At 44.6% G+C, this 23022-nt stretch overlaps 1 protein-coding gene across 4 annotated transcripts; it reads left to right on the top strand.

Moving 5' to 3' along the window:
• The first annotated feature begins 4127 nt into the window (after positions 1–4127).
• COQ7 (coenzyme Q7, hydroxylase) lies at positions 4128–19483 on the top strand. 4 transcript variants are annotated; one of them, XM_039255906.1, is made up of 7 exons: positions 4128–4251; positions 8931–9115; positions 10301–10415; positions 11162–11301; positions 11979–12047; positions 12486–12564; positions 18814–19483. In XM_039255906.1, exons 1-6 carry the CDS (start codon positions 4179–4181, stop codon positions 12561–12563), a joined length of 660 nt encoding a protein of 219 aa, XP_039111837.1. In that variant the 5' UTR covers positions 4128–4178; the 3' UTR covers position 12564; positions 18814–19483. The 4 variants fall into 4 exon arrangements, with proteins under 4 accessions (XP_039111837.1, XP_039111836.1, XP_039111835.1 ...); XM_039255905.1 differs by lacking the exon at positions 18814–19483 and adding an exon at positions 16997–17160; XM_039255904.1 differs by lacking the exon at positions 18814–19483 and having other exon boundaries at positions 12486–12715.
• The last annotated feature ends 3539 nt before the right edge of the window (positions 19484–23022 follow it).

Below are 23022 nucleotides of genomic sequence, written 5' to 3'. Positions count from 1 at the left end.
TACTCAAAACTGATGGACTCCTTGCTTTGAAGAGCAAAGCACGCTGCCGTAGTTTACACATTTCTGTTTATTTGTCCCTTTGCCAGATCATTTTCTTGCTGCTCCCCAAAGTTAGCATTAACATGGGGTACTTTAGTACCGGTGAGACCAATGAGCTTTCCTGGCTAATAACTAGTATCATGCAATTTTCAGTAACCAAAAGTTCACTCTGTCCTCACTCGAAAAAAAATTCTAATTGTTGGTATTTTTGCCTAGTGCACTTATTTATGTATGTGTTTGCCTTCATCATGCTTCTGAGAACAGTCAAGTTTCTGCATGTGTGTGCGCGCGTGCATGTGTGTATGCGCCTCCTTAAATAAGTGTGTGAGATAGAAGCTCCATTTTCTTTCCCTATTATAAAACTGATACTGAAATATGCTAATATATTCATTTTTGTTAAATGCTGCTGATTTGCATACCTCTTACTTGAATGTTTTTATATATTTTGATAACCTTAATAACTTCAAGTGATGTCTGTATAATTGTTGAAGTACAGGTCTCTCTAACAAATGTGCCTTAAAACCACTGATTAAACAGTATCTTGAAGGTTTTAAAATGTGTTTGTGTGTATTTGAATTCATGGAGGTTTCTTGTCAGCAATCTAGTGATCGTGGAAAACTATAATAGTTTGTAAGGTTGTTCTTTGCATTTTCCTAGAATCCCATAAGTTTTTTGTTGGTTTTTGGTTTGTTTTGTTTTTTTAAGAGAGAGCATGCACACCTGCAGGGGAGGGGCAGAGAGAGAATCCCAATCAGGCTCTGTGCTCAGCACAGAGCCCAACACAGGGCTCACTCAGTTCCGTCAACTGTGAGGTCATGACCTGAGCTGAAGTCAAGACTTGGAACGCTCAACCGACTGAGCCACCCAGGCGCCCCAAATGACAAAAGTGTTTGATGCAATCATCAGATGAGTACTTTTAAGACTTCTTGGCTTTGCTCAAGCCAGGGAGGAGTATATGTGTGTATTTTACACTGAAAAGACATAAAATTGTTTCAAGCACTCCCTTCCCCATCCTCCACCCCCCAAAGGGAACTACTGCTCATGATGTTTATTTTCTTCTCCCAGAAAATTATAATACATATTCAAGCAGATATATATGTGTGGTTGAATGCATGAAAAATGTATATTTCTGAGCTCTTCCATTTTTCCTCCTTAATAACATCTTGAAGATCTTACCATGTAAGTAGTCACCTCATTCTTTTTAATAACTACATAGCATTCCACTGTATCAGGGTATTCTTCCATAAGTGTCAGCTCTTTAATAAACTGTGCTCCAGAAAACTAAAAAAAAAAAAAGATAGGTATTTATTTTCAGCTCACCAACACTGCCCCCCACACTCTCTCCTGTTACAAACCTGGGAGCTGGAATTTTAAAAGTCCCTCTAAGCATGTCTCTATTTCCCTATTCTGCCCCATTCTCCTACAGCAGGTTCTTGGGTTTTTTGTTTTTGCCTACAAAACAGGGCTTTATTGGAATTTAAAATTCATAAATTAAAAAAATTTTAACATTTATTTATTTTTGACAGTCAAAGAGAGACAGAGCACAAGGAGGGGAGGGACAGAGAGAGAGGGAGACATAGACTCTGAAGCAGGCTTCAGGCTCTGAGCTGAAGCCCATGTAGGGCTCAAACTCATGAACCGTGAGATCATCACCTGAGCTGAAGTCGGATGCTTAATCGACTGAGCCACCCAGGTGCCCCAACACCCTATCTTCTTGATGGTTATTTGGGTACTTTCTGTAATTTGGCGATTGTCGATAATGCTGTTATAAACATTGGGATGCATGTGCCCCTTCAAATCAGTATTTTTATAGCCTTTGGGTTAATACTTAGTAAGGCAATTGCTGGGTTGTTTTTTAACTTTCTGAGGAACCTCCACACGGTTTTCCAGGGTGGCTGTACCAGTTTGCATGCCCACCAGCAGTGTATCAGAGGGTTCCCCACAACATGTTCTTATTCTTTATCAAGGCAGCCTCAGGTGTTGTTGCAGTCACAAAATATTCTCATCACAGCAAAGAGAAGAATCCAGTTAGGCAAGTTTTTAGTTTGCATTAATTCTTAAGTCGGCAATATCTGATTGCAGCTACTCAGGAGTAAGTAATGATGAAGAAAGGAATTAATTTTCCCAGAGTGGAGTACAAGATGTGATCCCTGGGAAGATAGGATTTCTGAATGTATCTTCTCGATATAGGGTATGGCTTTATTAGTAAATTCCACTTTCTGTATTTTCTCTCCAATGCATGGGTTGCTTGGGACCTGGGTCAGCTTTGCTACTTGCTTTGTGTCTTCAACTTTCTGTGATAAAATTCCCTTTAAAATGGAAAATAATATTTACTTTTATTTTTGAGAATGGAATTAGTGACCAATATGCTTTCTCTTTTTGAAATTTCATTTTCTCATTATAAAAATGCTTGTTATAGAAAATACAGAGAACATTGGAAACTATAGAAAAAAACAGATCACCTGTAAGTACCATTTACGGACATTCACTGCTAATCTTGCCAAATTCCTTTGAAGATAGAAAGCACAGAGGGAGGGAGGATGAGATGAAAAGAAAGAAAAAAAATGTGGGTATTCTCTTCTTTTCAGTTACTGTGTTATTTCATGTTATCAAAAGATTTTTTATAAACATTTCAGTGGGCTACATAACATCATACAGATGGGACATAATTTTTAACATTCCTTTGCTGCTTACCATTTTGTTTTCAAATTTTCCTGACAATAATTTGAACATCCATAAATTTTTGGAAATGTGGGATTATATGAGATTATGCCTAAAGGTTTAGTAAGAATGTTTTAGGGCTTTTGAGAGACAGGTTTACACTCTGAGTAGCTTTACATAAGAATGTCACATCATCCTCACTTACACTAAGTGTTTGGGTTTAAAAAGCTATAGAAGGAGCACCTGGATGGCTCAGTTGGTTGAGTATCTGACTTCGGCTCAGGTCATGATCTCAAGTTCACGAGTTCAAGCCCCACGTGCTGACAGCTCAGAGTCTGGAGCCTGCTTTGGATTCTGTGTCTCCCTCTCTCTCTGCCCCTCCCCTGCTCATGCTCTCTGTCTCTCTCTCAGAAATAAACATTTAAAAAAAATTTAAAGCTATAGTTTGCCATAATTTATAATTATATTTCAAATAGTTTGAAAACAACTAGCAACTTCAATTATTTTACAGTGGTAGTGTACGTTAAATGTTTTATAATAACTTGGAAAAAAGATATATATATATATATATATATATATATATTCCAAGGGTGTAAAGTAGAAAGTGTGAAAGCCTTTCTCAACAGTCCCAACCCTCTGACGTTACTAAAATTAAATGTTTTGTTATATTTCCTTCCAGATATGCATCTATTATTTTTTGCCTTCATGTATATATGTACATAATATATACATATATAGTATATATGAATATATGAATAATATATAATGTAATAATATATAATATAATAATATATATAGTATATATGAATATATATAATATATAATATATATAATGCTACACATTTGAAAAATTATTTCTGTTGGTTAGATCTCTTGAAGTAGTCGATATGCGTTATTTTAAAAATACTTCACAAAATTTTTTTCATAAAACATTTTTAAGTAAAGTGGAGACAACAAAACATAAGCCATGTTCTCTATACAAAACCTAAAATTAGAGAAAACTAAGAATTTAAGTCGGCTGTTAGAACCATCACTAGAGATACTATTGACCATGCAGTATATTTAATTTCGTCATGCAACTTCTACAAGTGGATGTAGGATACACCTAGGGGAAACTCTCTTTCCGTGCTGGTAAAGCAGGAAATACAAGGGCTGTGACAATAAAGAGTTCCCTCACGGTCCTCTTTCTCAGGAATTTACCCAGGCAGGATCTTGGGAACAGCAATTTAGCATCCTCATCTCCCTAGCAACCCGTCTCCTTTACACACGTCCGTCCTGAGTGATTGATGGTGGTCACATCCAATATCATCTTTCCCATTGCCTTTTCCAACCAATCGAATGGAAGCAGGGGCCTAGGGGGCGTTCCCACCGGTGCAAGGGCGGCCAGTGTCTGCCTTACGTCTGCTGTGCGTCATCAGTCTGCGCTGAGCGCGCGTTTGGCCCGCTTCGCTCAGGGCAGCGGTTACCTTGTCACAGCAATGAGCTGCTCCGGGGCGGCGGCGGTCCGCTCCCTGTGGCGGCTGCGCACGGGCGCCCTGCAGCCTCTCGCAGGTAAAGAACGAGCGCGGCCGCATAATACGCGCGCTAAGCCCCCGAGCTAGGGAAGTTTCGTCCGTGGCTTGGGCCGGAGAGGTCACGGGGCAGACGTCATAGGGCTGCGACGGAGCGCGACTGCAAGACGTGAAACTCGGAGCGCGATAGGCGGGGCGGAGTTGGCAGTGCGCAGGGGGTATGCGGGCCGGGAGGGGCGTGGCTTTCGGTTGGGACGCATTGGAGTGTCAGCTCGCGGTTGGCGCGTGGGGCAGTGATGTAATTGTACAGCTGTGACGGAACGTCACTGCCGGTGTCGTCGGCATTCCAGGCTGAGGACAGGGGGAAGCCTTGCAAGTTCAATGCCCAGCGGGCGTCATCATAGCCTTTCTTATGAGCGCTGCTAGGCAAGGTAGTCAGGCAACCTGCAGCGTTGGCTTGTTAGAAGTGCAGGTCCCCCCCTGACTTACAGGGCCTCATATTCTGTATTTTAGCTGGACTTTCGAATGACTTGCATGTACTGGGAAGTTTGAGAAACATCTGGGTGGTGGAAAGGGCATAGGGTTTGGAGTAGGGAGACCCTTCTCCTTTCCTCCTTTCATCAGGGCGGCTTCAGAAAACCGTTGTGAGGTCGTTTTCTGAAAGTTAAGTTGTTGGTGTACTACCTGAAGATTCTTACCTTTTAACAATACCACTTGTACTTGTGATTACTAGATGTGTTTTTTCTGTAACCATGTTCCATCTTCTAAAAATATTTATTTTTATTGGGGTGGGGGTGGGGAGAAGAATCCAAGTGAGGGAGAGGCAGAGAGAGGGGGACAGAGGATCCAAAGTGGGCTCTGAGCTGACAGTCTGAGAGCAATGAGCCGGATGTGGTGGCGCTCCAGCTCACCAACTCGGGAGATCATGACCTGAGCCAAAGTCAGGATGCTCAACTGACTGAGCCACCCAGGCACCCCAGCATGTTTAAGCTAAGTCCTTATGATAAAAACGGATAACCAAGTATTGCCTGTCCCAGATAGAGTAATCAAAAAATGAATGGATTAAAAACAAAAATAAATTGTATCAGAGACTATTGTCTATCAAGGCTTGGACCCTGAACTGTTCTTCTGGTTAAAAAAAAGTATTAGGAAGGTATTTGTAAACTAAGACATTCTCCTTGATGAACTCTAACAACAGGATTGCAAAAGAATTTAAAAAGAGAGTAACTTAACTACGTGGGTGTTATTAAATGCATGTCCATAGCCACTTAAGATCTTCCTGTATACTACTTAAAGTCTCCTAGGTACCATCATTGTTAGGTTTTTCACGCTGTGGGAAAGCACTAAAAGCACTAACTTAAAATGATACATTTGAGAGCTTCTAGCACAGGGCCTCAACTTAATTTTTTTCTCAGTTTAAAAAAAATTTTTTTTATGTTTTATTTCTGAGAGAGAGAGAGAGAGAGAGCGTGAGCAGGGGGAGAAGGAGATACAGAATCTGAAACAGACTCCAGGCTCTGAGCTAGCAGTCAGCACAGAGCCCGACGCGGGGCTCGAACCCACCAACTGTGAGATCATGACCTGAGCCAAAGTCGGACACTTAACCAACTGAGCCACCCAGACGCCCCGATTTTTTCTCTTTATTTTAAAGTGTATGACAATGCAGACAAAACTGAGGATTTTTAAACATGACTTTTCATGCTCCTTTGTTGCGCCAATGAGCATAACAGAAGAATCATTCTTTATCATTTATAAAGTTACATTGCTTCCTGTGTCTCATTTTATCTTTATAATAACTCAGTGAGAGAGGTGTTACTATTGTATATTTCCTTAAAAAGGAAAAATCCTTATTATTGCCAATTTTATATGTAAGAAATGGCAATTCTGATTTGCCCAAGGTTAGTATTAAAGACAGAACACATATGGGGCACCTTGGTGGCTCAATTGGTTAAGCATCCAACTCTTGTTTTCAGCTCAGGTCATGATCTCACACAGTTCATGGATTCGAACCCCATGTCAGGCTCAGCTCTCCTGGTGCAGAGCCTGCTTGGGATTCTCTCTGTGCCCCTCCCCTCCTCGCTTGCTCTCCCTCAAAATAAATAAATAAACTTAAAAAGAAAAAAAAAAAAAAAGACAGGACACATTTTCTAACTCTAGCTCTGTGCCCTTTCTGTTCATCTCATACTTTTTAAAGACACCTTGTGGGGATTGTGAAAAGACAAAAATGGCAAACATTATAACCCAGTCCTCCACACATTCCACAAAAAATCATTTATTAGGTGCCTGAATCTGGAAAAGTGCAGTGCTAGGGAACTGTGGAGTATGTTTTTAATACAAATATAATCCTGCCCTTCAGAAGTCAGCTGTGTGTTTACACTCATCCAGTGAACATAGCCCTTTGCTATTTCTCCTGCAAGGTTTTTTTAAAAAATGAGTCCTGGGCTGTCTGAAAGTTCTTTCCTATTAGTATGATCTTGAATGAGAGTAACAGATGAAAGAACAAGCAAACAAGGTTATCTTGAGAAATAGACCCAGCTCATTGTTTTCAATTCCAGTTCCTAGGAGTCGTCTTTCTGCAAGGAGGTCAGATTAATGGGAGCACCAGTCCTTGGACTTGGAGGCGAAAACTTTGGACGGGCTACTCTGACTTAGTCAAATGCGTCAAATTGTTCTCCACACAAGAACATAGTAGTGGGGGCACCTGGGTGGCTCAGTTGGTTAAGCGTCTGACTCTTGATTTCAACTCAGGTCATGATCTCACAGTTCGGTCATGAACTCAACAGTTCGTAAGTTCTACACTGTTAGTGCAGAGCATGTTTGGGATTCTCTCTCTGCCCCTTCTCTCTCTCTCCCTCTCTCTCTCTCTCTCTCTCTCTCTCTCTCTCTCTCAAAATAAACTTAATATAATAAATCATAAAACCTAGACCACAGTGACCCACTGTCTGATGGCACAGATCCGAGAGGTACATTGCACTGAGCAGAACTTGGATTCCATCTAGCTTTTGGTGTCCAGTTCCTGGACTCCATCCAGTTTCTTGAGTCAAATAGGCTCAGTGAGATGGAGCAGGTCATGCAGAAGCGTGGATCAAAGCTGGGTCACCATGCCTCGGACCCCCATATTCTTGCTCCTTTGTTTAGTGAGGCATTTAAAACCCTGGCTGTTGAAAAAGTTCACATACAGAACCATCCAGATTTCAGCAGGCCTAACACGTCATCTGTGTCCAAAGCACTCAAGCCTTTAAAAAACGAAACAAAACTACAGAGGTATTCAAAGTGAAGTTTTCCACTTTTTCAGGGTATTGAAGTTAGCCTAAATTAATAGATGTATGTATGAAAGATGTGGCAGTCATGCATAAGAGTGGGATACCAGTACAAGTCAGAGTTCAAGGGACAACCAGCCTCCGTGGGGTCTCCATTTTAATATCTACAAAAAGAACGGATAACACCTTCTACATATAACACACTGGAAAACTCTTAGGGGAAAAAACTTTGGAGATGCCATAATGCAAGCCTCAGAGAATATAATGAAGGTGTTAACTATTAGGAGGTTTTGTTTTAAGGTTATCTTATTTATTTTGAGAGAGAGAAAGAGAGTGTGAGCGGGGGAGCGGCAGAGAGGGAGAGAGAATCCCAATGAACCATGAGATTGTGACCTGATCCCAAACCGAGAGTCAGACGCTTAACCGACTGAGCCACCCAGGCACCCCCTTAGGAAATTTTTTAAAAGACAAAGTTAATCTACCTGGAAGAATTTACATTTTGAAGACAAGTTCAGTTGAACTGATGATGCAGCATAAGGAGATGAAACTCAAGCAGTAAGGCTCCGTTCTCAAAATCCAAAGCCCACGGGTGTTTTGAGAGATCTTAAATCTATGGTTCTCAACCTTGGCTGCAGAAAAGATTGGTGCACAGAACTTTTAAAAAATATGATGCCCCCCCCCCCCCCCGAGATTAACTGGGGAGGAGCATCCATGGTTTTGAAAGCTCCCTAGGAGGTTTCGCACAGCCAGGAGTGGGAGCGCAGCAGGCCTGAGGGGCCGAGAACTGGAGAGGCTATCTAGAGGTCAGTGCCACATTAAATTCTGAGCCTGTCTTTTCCACTGCCTGCTGAAAAGACAGGCTCAGTATTTCCAGATCTTTTTTTTTTTTAATTTTTAAAATGTTTTATTTATTTCTGAGAGAGAGAAAGAGAGACAGTGTGAGCAGGGAGGGCCAGAGAGAGAGGGAGACACAGAATCCACAGCAGGCTCCAGGCTGTGAGCTAGCTGTCAGCACAGAGCCCTACGCGGGGCTTGAGCCCACGAACCGTGAGATTGTGACCTGAGCCGAAGTGGGACGCTTAACCAACTGAGCCTCCCAGGCGCCCTGATCTTTATATGTTTAACATGAAGCCAGACAAATCAGATCTTTAGGTAAACTCTGTTTTAAGTGTTGGTAACTAAATCACTTTTAAAAAAGGGGGTCGGGGCTGGCTGGCTCAGTCAGTAGAGCATATGCAACTCTTGATCTCAGGTCATGAGCTCAAGCCCCATGTTGGGTGTGGAGCCTACTTTAAAAAGAAACAAAACTCTGCAGGTTTAACAGAATCTATTTATGGGCATCTCCTTCCTACTGGGAACTCATCTGTGGCCTTTGTTCTAAGATGCCCCTTTCTTCTGTCTGTAAAAGGAACCATCTGTTTTAGCCGAGAGTAATGGAAACTAAACATTTGCATTGCAGCTTACGGAAGAAGGATCAGTGTCAGATTGTACACTGTACATTCAGGAATGACCTTAGACAATATCAATTGGGCAGCTGTGGATCGAATAATCCGGGTGGATCATGCAGGTGAATATGGAGCGAACCGAATCTATGCAGGGCAGATGGCTGTCTTGGGTCGGTCAAGCGTCGGGCCAGTCATTCAGGTGGGTGTTTTGTTATCCCTCTCACCTGGCCTCACTGACTAGTGTGGGGATCCAAAGGCCTTAAAGTCATGAATCACATTAGGTCATGCACTATCAAGGGAGGGACTGTCCCCAAGAGAGCAGGAATTGGCTACTAGGGTGGAGTCAGGGGAGGGAGAAGTTTACTATTGTTTTTATGTATAGAGACAGATAGTACATAAAACAGATATATGGTATATCTGAAGTATTAAAGTTTCACTGTGGGATGGGCAATAAAAAAGATTTGAGAATCATCATATGAAGTGAAAACACCAGTTGCTGAGAGGTTGTGATCCTGGCCCCAGTGGAGATATTTTATATTTTATACTGAGAGGCAGAGGGAGGGGCCTGGGCCCTGCAGTCACAAAGACCAGGTTCACATTCCAGCTTTCTCCTACCTGTATGACCTTGGGGAAGTTACACACCTCTGGGTCTCCATTTCCATATCTGCAAAATGAGCTGCTAATACCTGCCTCACTGGGTTTTGGTGAGGAACAAATGAGCTGGCATAGAGCAGCTACTACCATGTCTGGCCTGTAATAGACACTCGGCACAAGTTAAATTGCCTGCTCTGAGCCCTCGGGCAAGTTACTTACCCTCTCTGTGCCTCACTTTCTCTATCTGTGTAATGGGAATCATGATAGTTAGTGCAGATTAACTGAGTTGCCTTCATACATCTGTTTGATAACGCCTGGCCCTTAGGACGTGCCAGCCAAGTGTTAGCTCTCTTGTCATTCCCACTTGTTCCTTTGACGTAAATGATACTTCTGTTCCAGCAGTCTAGAAGGAAATTACACAGTGGGTGATACGCTGCCCTCCTAATTGTGGAGAGGGCCGAGCATCTCATTTCTCATTAGTGTGCCCTTGTCCTTGTCCACGTGTGGGTCTGAGAACTTCTGCCAGAGCCATGGTTCATGGCCCCGTCCGTGGACCTGGAACTGAGATAACGGGCTCTTCTAGTTTGCGGGCACCCTCTTCTCTGTATCCAGTCTGATGCTTCACTTTTCCCTTGGGTGATTCAAGGGGAGGGGAAGAAATAGCAGTTCTCATTCTCTGCTCCATCTGCATCGTGCTTCCTGTCTCCCACAAGGACGGGCATGGAGCTTCCTTGGCACGTGACAGGTGACCTCCGAGTAATGCTCGCGTTTGTTTTTATGTTTCTTACAGAAAATGTGGGATCAAGAAAAGGACCACTTGAAAAAGTTCAACGAGTTGATGGTTGCATTTAGGGTGCGGCCCACCGTTCTGATGCCCTTCTGGAACGTGGTGGGGTTTGCGCTGGGTACGTATCCAGAAGAGCTTATGCGAGCTTAGGGATATGGGACAGTCACATCGTTAACGTACCGAATCCCCGGTTCTTTCTGTGTCCTCTTACAGCCTTTTTATTTACATACATTTTTTAGAGTTAAGTTGACTTTTATTTGGCTTAAATTTATTTAAATATTTACGGATTTAAATCAGTGATTTTATAAATAGAAGGTACAGTAAAAACAAGACACAACAGAGGAGGAAAAAAGCTAGAGCAAAACAGGTGTAGCCAGGTGATGTTCCCCGACAGAGGTTCTAAACCTGAGATCAACCTGCGCACTCTTAAAAAGGGAGAAAAGTAAATGTTAGAAAAGAATCAAAGACACACCCCAAACGAAGACTTTCTTCTTGCCATAATCAGGGTTAAAGAGAACACTGAAAAGAGAATCGCATTCTTACCCTGCGATCCAGGATTTGACAGTGTGACATGGTACCACCTACACCCAGTTTTCACTGGGGGGCACATTGCCTATAAGAATCTTGGCAGTGTCTAGAAACATTTTTGGTTTTCGCAATCAGGGATGCTGTTGGCATCTAGTGGGTACAGACCATGACGCTGCTAAAGTATATCCTCCGATGCACACGACCGCCCCCACACCAAGGAGTTACTGAGCCCCAGAGCCCTTAGTGCCGCAGTTGGTGAGCCCTGACCTGACATGATGTCCCTCACCAGTGTGGCATCGGCTCCATCCTTTTCTGCTCTGGATTTGACAATTCCAGGTGCGGGAACTGCCCTGCTTGGGAAGGAGGGAGCGATGGCCTGCACCGTGGCTGTGGAAGAGTCTATAGCACATCACTATAACAACCAGATCCGGACGTTGATGGAGGAGGATCCTGAAAAATATGAGGAACTTCTTCAGGTATTTGAATATACTCTGGAAAGGGGCCAAGATGGGAGAAAAGGGTAGGTAAGCAACTTGGTGAGAAGGAACACAGATAGAAAGCTGGGGAATGACAGGGCCTTAGAAACCTAGGTGAGCGCCTCATTCTGTAGGCAAGAGGCACAGGAAGCTCTCTCGTGTCCTGGCCACACGCTCAGGCAGAGCTGGGACCAGAAGCCGTGTCTCCTGAGCCCACAACTGTATTCTCTCCACTTCTGGATCATTGACAGATTCTGAGCCAGTGCTGGGAGCACAAGTACTTCAGCTTAAATAAATGAGCCAGTAGAGATCTTCAGGTAATTTTCCACAACAAATAAGAGAACTGTTTACTTTTTTTTTTTTCCAAGTCTAAATTGGGGGTTGGTAAACCCTGGCCTGGGACCAACGGCCTGTTTCTGTAAATTAAGTTTTGTTGCAACACAGCCACACCCATTCGTTTACGTGTCCGTGGTTGCTGCCTGCCAAACATTGGAGTTGAGTAGTTGTGAAGAGGACCATACAGCCTGCGGAGCTTGAAGTACTGACTTCCTGGCCTTTATAGGAACATTTTGTCTACCCCTGTCTTAGATGGTAGAATGAGGCTTTAGCATCTGGAAGAGGACAGGACAGTGGAGAGTTAGACACTGATTTGCCTGGATTTCTTTGTATTTAACCAGGTGATAAAGAAATTTCGGGATGAAGAGCTAGAGCACCACGACATAGGCCTTGAACATGATGCACAGCTGGTAGGGGACCTGCCTTTACTATTTGCTTGTGCTACTCTGAGCGCCTTATTTGGAAGATTGAGGGGTGTCAAAATTTTCGTTTCCAGAAAAATAGATTTCATAGTGACCACCAAAGAAAGCAAACCAATACCACTGCTTTGATTAAAAAAAAAAAAAAAAAAGCAGGCAAATGCATTGCTCCCAGCGGGGAATCTTATTTCTCGCTTCCTTTCTCATCATTTCCCCCCGGCAGCTTCTTTCCCCTTCCCGATGAGAAATCAGATGATTCAGATTTTTCTGGCAATAGCAGAAGCATCCCAACCTTTTGAATTAAAAGCAGTGTTTAGATCTCATGTCTTCTTCAGAGAGCCGCAGCCCCACCATCGCAGGCCAGATCTTAACGGCTACAAGTGAACGTAGAACATGTTTCTTTTGTTTGCTTATTGTCGTTTTCAACAGGCTCCAGCATACACGGTTTTGAAGAGTGTTATCCAGGCCGGATGCAGCGTGGCAATATATTTATCCGAAAGATTTTAAAGTACGTCCACTTTTCCCTGTGTCTAAGAGAGGGTAGTAATTAAACAAGGGGCATTGGCAGAAAAGGAAATGTGCATTATCGTTATATGAATTTTGTTAATAAGCTGCAAGAGGTTTTTTTTGTTGTTGTTAATAAAACTCTCTAGTGTTGATTTTTTTTTTTTTCCTGTGCCGCCTTATGCCAGAAGGCTGACTGTTTGCCAGGTTTGTTCCAGTTAACAACAAATGAAGCTGGTCCTTGTTTGGGGCAAAGTTAATTTTTTTGGTAACACATCAAGAATGAGTCATCAAGAAAAGAACAGAAATCTTCAAGGGGAAAAACAATTTGAGTTTACTTCTTTTTTTAAAAAAAATATTTTTTTTAATGTTTTATTTATTTCTAGGAGAGAGAGAGAGAGAGAGACAGCGTGAGCAGGGGAGGGTCAGAGAGAGAGGGAGTCACAGACTGAAACAGGCTCCAGGCTCCGAGTTGGCAGTCAGCACAGAGCCCGACGCGGGGCTCGAACCCACGAACCGCAAGATCATGACCTGAGCGAGAGTCGGACGCTTAACCGACTAAGCCACCCGGGCGCCCCAATTTGAGTTTACTTCTAACCAAAGGTAATTTAAAACACGAGGGTGTTGAAGACTGACAAAGCGAGACTGTCCGAGCCATCAGTCAAACGGAAGACTGTCACTGTGTCCGCTGTCTCCAGTGGCCTCCTTAGCGGTTCTTCCTCTCCTCTGGATTGTTCAGTGCCACAGGGTCCCAGGCTGTGGCTCTTGGCCCTGTTCTGTCATCTTTTTCTTGGTATCGTATCCTGCCTTGTGGCTGATTCCTTCACATTCCCGTTTCAGCCCAGCTTTCTTGTTTTCACATACCCAGTTGCCTGCCCGTCCCCTCTGGGAGTCAGAGAGAATCTGAAGCTCCGTGTGCCCCAAGCTGAACTCCCCACGCCCCCTCCCCCCAGCATCCTGTTGCCCCAGTGGCCTTCCTTAGCACAGCTAATGGCAGCTCCAGCCTTCTGGTCCGCAGGCCCAAATCTCTGGAGTCACCTTTGACAGCTGCCCATATCACACCCCCTTCCAGTCAGTCAGGGCATCCTGCGGGCTCTGCCGTTCCGGCTGCTGCCACACAGGCCCAACCACCCTTCTCTTGGCGAGATTATTTTAGAAGCCTCCTAACTCTTCTTCCCACCTTACCGTCTTCCCACAGTCCATTCTCAGCCCAGCAGCCAGAGTGAGCCTTCGAACCGTAAGCCAGACCATGTTACCGCTCAGCTCGGAGCCCCTCCTGGTGGCTTATCCCACTTCCCTCAGCATAAAAGTCAGAGTCCCCAGAATGGTCCCTAAGAACCCGTGTGATCTGGTCCTCGGACCACTTCCTCCTTCCTCAGTCTGCTCCAGCCACGCTGGCCTCCTGGCCATTTCTCAAAATGCCGGGCACCGTGCCGTCCTAGAGCGTGGCTCTTCTCTTCCGGCCCGGAGCGCTCCTTCCCGGGTATCTGCACGGCCAGACCCCTCACCAGCTCTGAGTTTTGCTTAGAAGGCACCTTTTAAAGGAGGCCCTCCCTGACCACCTTTTCCAGAAGTGCAAACCCCGCCCCGCTGCATGCCTCATCCCACTTGCTCAGCTCTTCCAGCTCTTCCCCATGAACACGTACCACCTCCTGGCATGTTATATAATGTACTTACTTATTTTTTTGTCTGTTTCTCCCTACAAGAACGTAAGCTCTGTAGGGCAGGAATCTTCGTTTTAACCACTGACCCCTAATAAGTCACCACTAAGTAGTCTTCAGGGGGATTGAATGTATTGAATGAACAAATAGCTCTCCCTTGTTAGAAGTCATTTTCATGTAAATAGCGATGCAAGAATTCATGACCACTCTATGCTTCTCCGCAAAACTCAGTATAGGTTTATTGAAAAGATGCTACCAAGCCAGGCTGGGCTCCTGTGTTCTGGGTCCATACAATATGGTTTGCTATAAAACTCCAAATCTTCCAGCCAAGATTTAAAAAAATAATAAAAAAAAAGATGCTACCAAGAAACCAAAGGCCATTCTCTTTATTTTTTTTTAATGTTTACTTTTGAGAGAGAGTGCAAGTTGGGGAGGGGCAGAGAGAAGGAGACAGAGAATCTGAAACAGTCTCTGAGCTATCAGTGCAAAGCCCAATGCCGGACTTGAACTCATTAACGGTGAGATTATGACCTGATCTGAAGTTAGACAGTCAGCTGACTCAGCTGCCCAGGTGCCCCTTTAAAAAAAAATTGTTTTTAAATGTTTGAAAGGCCAATGTCTGTGCTTCTTGCTGGTGATTAAACAAAGTAACAACAAAAAAACATGCAAAAGAATGAGTTTGGACCCTTACTTCCCAGCATATACAAAAATGAAATGTATTAAAAAATCTAAATGGTAATGCTAAAACTCTAAAACTCTTAGAAGACGTAAGAGTAAATCTGTGACTTTGGATTCAATTAGTGTTCTGCATAGGACGCCAAAAGTATAAACAACAAAGGAAAAAAAAACCAGATAGATTGGACTGAATCAAATTAAAAACGTTGGTGCTTTGAAAGAACACAAGAAAGTCAGAGACATCCCACCGAATGGGCCAGAATGTTTGCAAATCATGGAGCCGATAAGGGATTTGTATTTAGACTATATAAAGAACTCTTTAACAACTCAAGATTAAGACAAAGAGCCCAGTTAAAAATAGGGAAAACATTTGAATAGATGTATCTCCAGAGAAGACACAGGCCACCAGCATTTGAAAAGATGCGCACAATCATTAGTCCTAGGGAAAACCACAGTGAGATACCACTACCCACTAGTGTGGCGCTGCTCAAATAGTGGGAAATAACGTGTTGGCAAGGGTGTAGAGGAGGTGGATCCTCACACACGCAGAGGACACTTAAAGTGGAAACCAATCTGGCAGTTCGTCAGACAGATACCAGTTACCATGGGACATGGCAACTCCTCTCCTAGTATAAACTCCAGAGAAATGCTCCGTCGGTTAAGCATCCGAATTTGGCTCAGGTCATGATCTCACGGTTCGTGGGTTTGAGCCCTGCGTCCAGCTCTGTGCTGACAGCCAGCTCAGAGCCTGGAGCCTGCCTCAGATTCTATGTCTCCCTCTCTCTCTGACCCTCCCCTGCTCATGCTGTCTCTGTCTCTCTCTCAGAAATAAATAAAACATTAAAAAAAAATTTTTTTAATGAGAATATATTCAAACAAATACATATACATGAATGTGTGTAGCAACGTTATTCAGAACAGCCAAAGTGGAAACAATCCAAATGTCTACCAGCTGATGAGTAGATAAGCAAAATGTAGCATATCCACACCATGGGATATGACCTGGTCATAAAAAAAAAAAAAAAAAAAAAAAACCTTCAAAACGATGTTTGGGTACAGAGTTTCAGAATGGAAAGAGGAAAATAGTGGAGACAGTGGCGTGAATGTGCTTATTGACACTGACCTCTCCACATAAAAATGGTTAGATGATAATGGTGCCTGGGTGGCTCAGTCGGTTAAGTGTCCTACTCATGATTTTGACTCAGGTCATGATCTCACAGTTCATGAGTTCAAGTCCCACATCTGGCTCTGCGCTGACAGCGTGGATCCTGCTTGGGATTCTCTCTCTCTCTGCCCCTCCCATTTGCACTGTCTCTCAAAATAAATAAAAACTTAATATGTTTAAATGATAAATGTTATGTGTAGCTTACCACAATTTAAAAAAAAATGCTAAGCGAAGGAAGCCACACACAAAAGGCTGAAATTGTAGGATTCCATGAATGTGAAATGTGCAGCGGAGGCAAATCATAGAGACAGAAAATAGACTAGTGGCTGCCTAGGGTTGTAAAGAATGGCGAGAAACAGGGACTAATTACTAATGGATAGAATTTCCTTTTGGGGTGATGAATGTTCTAGAATTAGCTGCACACCTTGTGAATAGATTTTTAAAAACAGCTGAATCACTTGAAAATGGTGAACTGTATGGAATGTGAATCATAGCAATAAAGAAATAGAGGATTTATAGTTTTATGTCATATTTGAAAGCCAGTTTCAATCCAGTCTGTTGAAGGGGGAAACGATTTCTTTAATGTGCCACCCTTCCATTCGGCAAAGCCTATAGAAGCTTCAATCTTCTGAGATGCGCTTGCTGTTTCTTGCCTTCCCATATCAAAGCTAATTTTGTAAGTATTGCAGTCAGGAGTCTTAGTCATATAAAGACATTTTGTACAATACTTATTAAAAGCCCAGATTTGCTGCTGTTTGTTTAGCATCCCCTTCAGAACTGAAGGCTGATGTTTTATGCTTCTGAGAGCTTCCAGAACAAGACCAGAGAGATTTTCTGAATCCCCCTGGGATTGTTTTTAATTCCATTACAGATTGGCCTCGTGTATTAACAAGGCAATCTTGTCTTTCCCTTACTTTACTGCTCTGACCTTTCAGGGAAAATGTGATTTCAGAATTGGACACCATCCAAAGACAATACCAGGATGTTATTTCTTGCAAGCAGCACAGCTCCAAAGAGGCGGCCCGAGCTGTAGTTCTTGGCTTGTCTTGGATTCCCTTGCTGTCCAAAGTGTGGTCCACAGGGGCACCTGGGTGGCTCAGTCAGTTAAGCATTCGACTTCAGCTCAGGTCATGATCTCGTGGTTCGTGAGTTCAAGCCCCACATTGGGCTCAGTGCTGACAGCCCAGAGCCTAGAGCCTGCTTCGAATTCTGTGTCTCCCTCTTTCTCTGCCCGTCACCCGCTCCCATTCTGTCTGTCTGCCTTCCTGTCTCTGTCAAAAGTAAATGTTAAAAAATTTAAAAAAAAGTGTGGTCCATAGACCAACAGCTAGTGGTATCACCTGGCAGCAGGTCAGTGATGCAGAATTCAAGCCTCCTCCCCAGACTTTCTGAAGCAGAATCTGCATTTTAACAAGATGTGGTGGTTTTCGACTCCGTCCACAAATCCCTGGATACTCGCTGTTCAGGGGAGCCTCGTTCTCCTTGCCTTGAGTGTGGGCTGTACTTGGTGACTTGTTTCTAACAAGTGGTAGAAATGATGGAATGTGACTGCCAAGTCAGCTTTCACCTTTCTCTCTGAGATCACCCAATCTAGGAAAAGCCGGCTGTCTTGTGGTGAGAACACTCAAGCAGAGGGTTCACATCTGTGCAGAGGGTCACATGGCCAACAACATACATGCCAGTAGCCACATATGTGTGCCATTTGGGAGTGAATCCTTCAGCCCCAGTCGTGCCTTCAGATGATGGCACGACATTCTGACTACAATCTCACAAGGGACCCAGAGCCAGAATCACCCAGCTAAGCCACTCCTCAGTTCCTGACTCTCAACAACTATGTTAGATAATGTTTGTTGTTTTCAGCTGCTGAGTTTTGAGGTCATTTATTAAATACAGCAATAATTAACCAATGCACAACACTTCCAGGTGACTTGGAAGCACATTAGATTTGAAAAGCTGAACTAGACCATGAACTGGACGGCAGAGACCATCTTAGTCATTTCCATGCCTTCACAGCTTAGCACAGTGCCTGACACTCAGTAAATTTTAGCTCAACTAAATACAGTTTTAAATTGCCATTTTTTAAAAAATGAAAACTTGTTTTAAAAAAAAATGCACACATGCAAATGGTGAAATATTCCAACATGCTAGAGGGTATTTACGGTGACAAGTAAATCTCTGCAGACCCCTGTTGCTTTTCAGGAAACTGTGACCACTTGCCTAACTTTGTGATTAGTTATTAGCAATTAGTCACATAAGACAGTACATTGTCTTCTTCCCCCCACCCCCGTCTAGTCACGTCACTTCCCAAAGAAATTGTTGTCTCAAAATGAAACACTGTAAGCTACATATAAGTAAAAACACAAAACACTGCTTCCAAATGTAGCTCTAGAAGTAACCACTATTAAGAATTCATGGTGTACCTTTCCAGACTCTTAAAAAAGTCTTTTATTCAGGTGCATCTGGTTGGCTCAGTCAGTAAAGCATCAGACTTTGGGTCCGTTCACGATCTCAGGGTTTGTGGGTTCGAGCCCCGCCACAGGCTCTGTGCTGATAGCCTGGAGTTTGCTTTGGATTTTGGGTCTCCCTCTCTCTCTGCCCCTCCCCTCCTCCTTCTCTGTCCCTCAAAAATAAATAAACATTAAAAAAGTGATTTCAAAAAATCTTTTATTCATACATGTACACCTTTGAGTTTGTAGTGTTCCCCATGCAGAGTAATTGTGTGTCTTGATCTGAAATTTGCATTTTCTTCTAGAGACCTCTGTTGGCATCCTTCTAAGACAGTATGTATAATAGATCCACCTCATTCGTCTGGTCGGCTCAGCCACTGCCTCCCTGGAGGACTGCTCCAACTGCCTCGCCCACCGAATTCCCACCACCGCGCCTCAGGACAGGCGCTTTCCTGCCCCTTTTATGGAGGAGGAGGTAGAAACAGAGCCTGCAGGTTCTGGAGAGCCTTGAACTTAACCACCGGGTCACTTGGCTTCTAATTTCCTCTCTTCCTCTATCGGGGACATTTGGGCTATTAATAACACCAAATGTGGGGACCTCGAATGCTTCAGGCGACCACCTTTGAACACGGTCGTTATGGAATTTCAGGAGGAGAGACCTCTCAGGGCTCTTCCTCCTTTTTGGAGATTCCATACTCTTTTGAGAATGTGATAAAAAGTCTGAATCCTCACCCCAGGGCCTCCTCAAGGCCCTCCTTAAAACTTCTTGATCCGGTGATTTGAGAAGAAAACTTGACCTTTCCCAACCGAGGGGAACAAAAGAAACCTTTCCACAAAACTGCTCCTTTCTGGCTCTGCCAGAGCACAAGGCACTTTCCTACTGAATGTGTTTTCAAAGGGTTAAAAGGCTCCACTTGCCTTCGGGGACGTGCTTCCTCCCACTGCTGTCTCCCGAAATGGCAGCCCTGCAGGGCTGTGACAGAACGCGACAGGTCCTTTGATCCTGTAGGAAGATCGGCTCCCGGGCGCGCCAAGGGCAAAGGAAGGTCCTGGGCTTCACGGCGCCCGCCTGCGGCCACCAGAGGGCGCCCTCGCCCCGAGTTCTGAGTCCCTGCCCGCAGCCTGTCCCGGCTAGTCACGTCCAGAACGTCCCAGGGACAACGCCTGGTGCGCAAGGCGAGGTCGTTGCTATGCATTGTAATAATCGGGTCGCAATAATCCTGATCCCCTGATCCCCGCGGTTGAACGCGAATGGGTTGTCACCTTTGCACACTGCTAGAGGCGGAGGGCTGTTCCAGTCTGCGCTGGCCCACTGACTTGAGAGCATCCTGATCAGGGAGGAGGGTGCGTTTTCTTCGTTAGGAAAGGGAGAGAGGAAAACAGGGGAGGATGATTAGTCTCTGTCTAGGGTACCACACGGAGAAACCAGCTTCAAGCACCAAGCAGTATCCAAGAGGCAGACTGAATATTTATTCATTAGTCCATGCTGCTCCCTGGACACGCCTCACTCACACGCACCTTCCTCCAATTCATAAGGTCCACCCTTTTCCCGATGAAGGCCATTTGCCCTTCTGAACCGCTTATCTCCTAGGTGACGTCATCCCACGCCCTTTCTTATCTTTCCATACTTGTGCTTCTTGCACCGGCACTGCATTCTATCATCGTGTGGTTCTTACTGCCTTCCTACCCTCTCCAGCACGTTGTGACCTTGTGAAAGTCTAGGGCTGTCCCCACACCTCATTGGCCCTCAGCCAATGTTCGATAAACGAGTCTCAGCTAAAAGGAAAAAAAAAAAAGGCACGTGTAAATGCATGAAATGGAAGAAAGTGAATCGACACAAGTAATGACAATCTTCCTGATCTCAGTATGAACATACCTAGAACCTGTGGTGGGACTCAAAAGAACTCTGCTCGAGGCAGAACCAAGGAGATGGAAGAGATAGAAGTTTGTTGAATACATTGCAAGGGAGCAAAGGACAGATTGTCAGTCCAGAGGCCCATGGTGGGGGCTGTAGTTAAGGCGCGGAAGTGAGGAGGTATGGGAATGTACGGAATTTTCCTTTTTCAGTACCTGTGACTGGTTGTAAGTAGCCCATTGGTCAGCTAGGGCTCATGGATGTTTTGAGGTGGGTCGCCTCCTGAGCCTGTGAACCTTCAGCAACGTGGTCACCGTGGGTCCTTTTACCTTACTTAGGTTTCCATTGCTCAGCCTGATACAGTCTTCTTCAGAAACTTCTGGATGAAAGTATGAAGTCAGGAAGCAGGTCAACCTTTGATCAGTCTCTAGTCCATCTGTATCCCAAACCTGGCATGAGCCTGGCCAACATTTAACCTGCGACCGTGTCTCAAGTCTTCTTCCTCAAAATACTTTTATTTATTGGTGCTGTGATTTGTTTCTTGAGGAGTTTCTCTTCATGTAACTTTCATCCTTAAAAAAATGTTTATTCATTTATTTTTGAGAGAGAGAGTCTGTGTGTGCATGTGTGCTCGTATGAGCAGGGGAGGGACAGAAAGAGAGGGAAGGAGAGAATCCCAAGCAGGCTCCAGGTGAGATCATGACCTGAGCTGAAATCTAGAGTTAGATGCTTAACTGAGTCACCCAGATGCCCCTTTTCTTCCTTTTTAAAAAATCTCTACGGGGAGCCTGGGTGGCTTAGTCGGTTAAGCGTCCGACTTTCGCTTAGGTCATGATCTCGCGGTTCGTGGGTTTGGGCCCCGCGTCGGGCTCTGTGCTGACTGCCAGCTCAGAGCCTGGAGCCTGTTTCAGTCTGTGACTCCCTCTCTCTCTGACCCTCCCCTGCTCACTCTCTCTCTCTCTCTCCTAGAAATAAATAAAACATAAAAAAAATCTCTATTATATTTCTAGCGTTATCCAGAATTTTCTAATTCTTTTTTTTTTTAATGTTTTATTTATTTCTAGGAGAGAGAGAGAGAGACAGCATGAGCAGGGGAGGGTCAGAGAGAGAGGGAGTCACAGACTCTGAAACAGGCTCCAGGCTCTGTGCTGGCAGCACAGAGCCCGACGCGGGGCTCGAACCCACAAACCGCGAGATCATGACCTAAGCGAAAGTCGGACGCTTAACCGACTAAGCCACCCAGGCGCCCCAGAATTTTCTAATTCTTAATCCTGGAATACTTAACTGGGCATGCTACATCAGAATCAACCCTGAGATTTAAAAAAAAAAAAAAAAAAAGTGCAGCTGCTCCTACCCCACCCAGCCTTACGGAAGCAGAAGCCCCATGGCTGGCCTGGGGGATAAACATATTTTAAAAACTCACACAGGGGCTCTGATGTGCAGGCCTGGGTAAGAATCGGTGGTTTCATTCCACAAGGGCTCTGTTTTAAATCTGCCCCCAAACGGACGCTTTCCCCCTGCTTTACATTTTGTTTTTCCGGGCTGATACAGGATCTCCCTTCCCTTCCTTTCCTGTGCTATTTTCGGCTGATATGTGCCTGGTAGTTCCAGTGTTCCCCGGCCCGTTCCAGACCGAGCTGTCTTCGTCAGGTGGAAACCATGGTGAGGAGCACTGCTCCCCGGTCTGCCAGGGCGCGGGGGGGGGGGGGGGGGGGGGGGGGGAGCAGCCTTTGTGTGACATTTTCCACGCCTAGCCTCCACCTGGCCTTACTGAAACCATCAAAAACCACGTGGAGACACCACCTGTTGCACTTGCTTGCTGATACTCTGTGAACACATATGTGCTTCCATAAGACGTGGCCACTAAAATCATAATTGTCTCAATTATTTGGTTTTAAGAGAGCATATTCTAAGTGCTGTGGAGGAAAAAAAAAAAAACCTTTAGCGCATGAATTTCAGTCCTTTTTTATAGCATTTAGAAGAGACACAAGGCATCTCATCCCTGCTGTAAAAGGAAGTATTAGTTCTGCTAAATGAAACACCTGGAGGTGCTTTTCTTCAGGTATGGATTGATCCAGGAGCGCAAACCAAATACTTGGCTTCTCTCTCTTCTCTCTGCTTTCCAGTGTCGATATTAGGCTCACAAGGACCGGCCAGTGGCCCTCCTCATGTGTGGCAGCGGGAGAACTGAACCACTCCCACCTATCACCTCCTAACACTCTTCCAGCCACTAGAAAGGTAAAGATCTCTTCCCCTAGCTGCTGCAGAACAGAGAAAACTTTGCTTTCCCAGAATCCACAGCACATACCCCTCCCTCACCTCCAGACTCATTTTTTTCCAATCAGGTCACACCCCTCGCCATCAACCATTCATTATGGTCCAGGGGATTGTGGTGCTTTTATTGGTCAGCCTTAGTCACATGGCTGCTTTCTCTTTTCTTTTAATGTTTATTTGTTTTTGAGAGACGGAGCACCAGTGGGGAGGGGCAGAGAGAGAGGGGGGCACAGAAGCCGAAGCATCTCCAGGCTCCCAGCTGTCAGCACAGAGCCCGAGACGGGGCTCAAACTCGTGAACATTGAGATGATGACCTGAACAGAAGTCCCTCATGCTTAACTGAGTGAGCCACCCAGGAGCCCCTCCAGGCACACGGTCTCTCTTG

The sequence above is a fragment of the Hyaena hyaena genome, unplaced genomic scaffold (genome assembly GCF_003009895.1).
Source record: "Hyaena hyaena isolate Hyena2069 unplaced genomic scaffold, ASM300989v1 scaffold_550, whole genome shotgun sequence".
Classification (NCBI taxonomy): Eukaryota; Metazoa; Chordata; class Mammalia; order Carnivora; family Hyaenidae; genus Hyaena; species Hyaena hyaena.
This window is presented reverse-complemented; position numbering and strand designations above follow the sequence as displayed.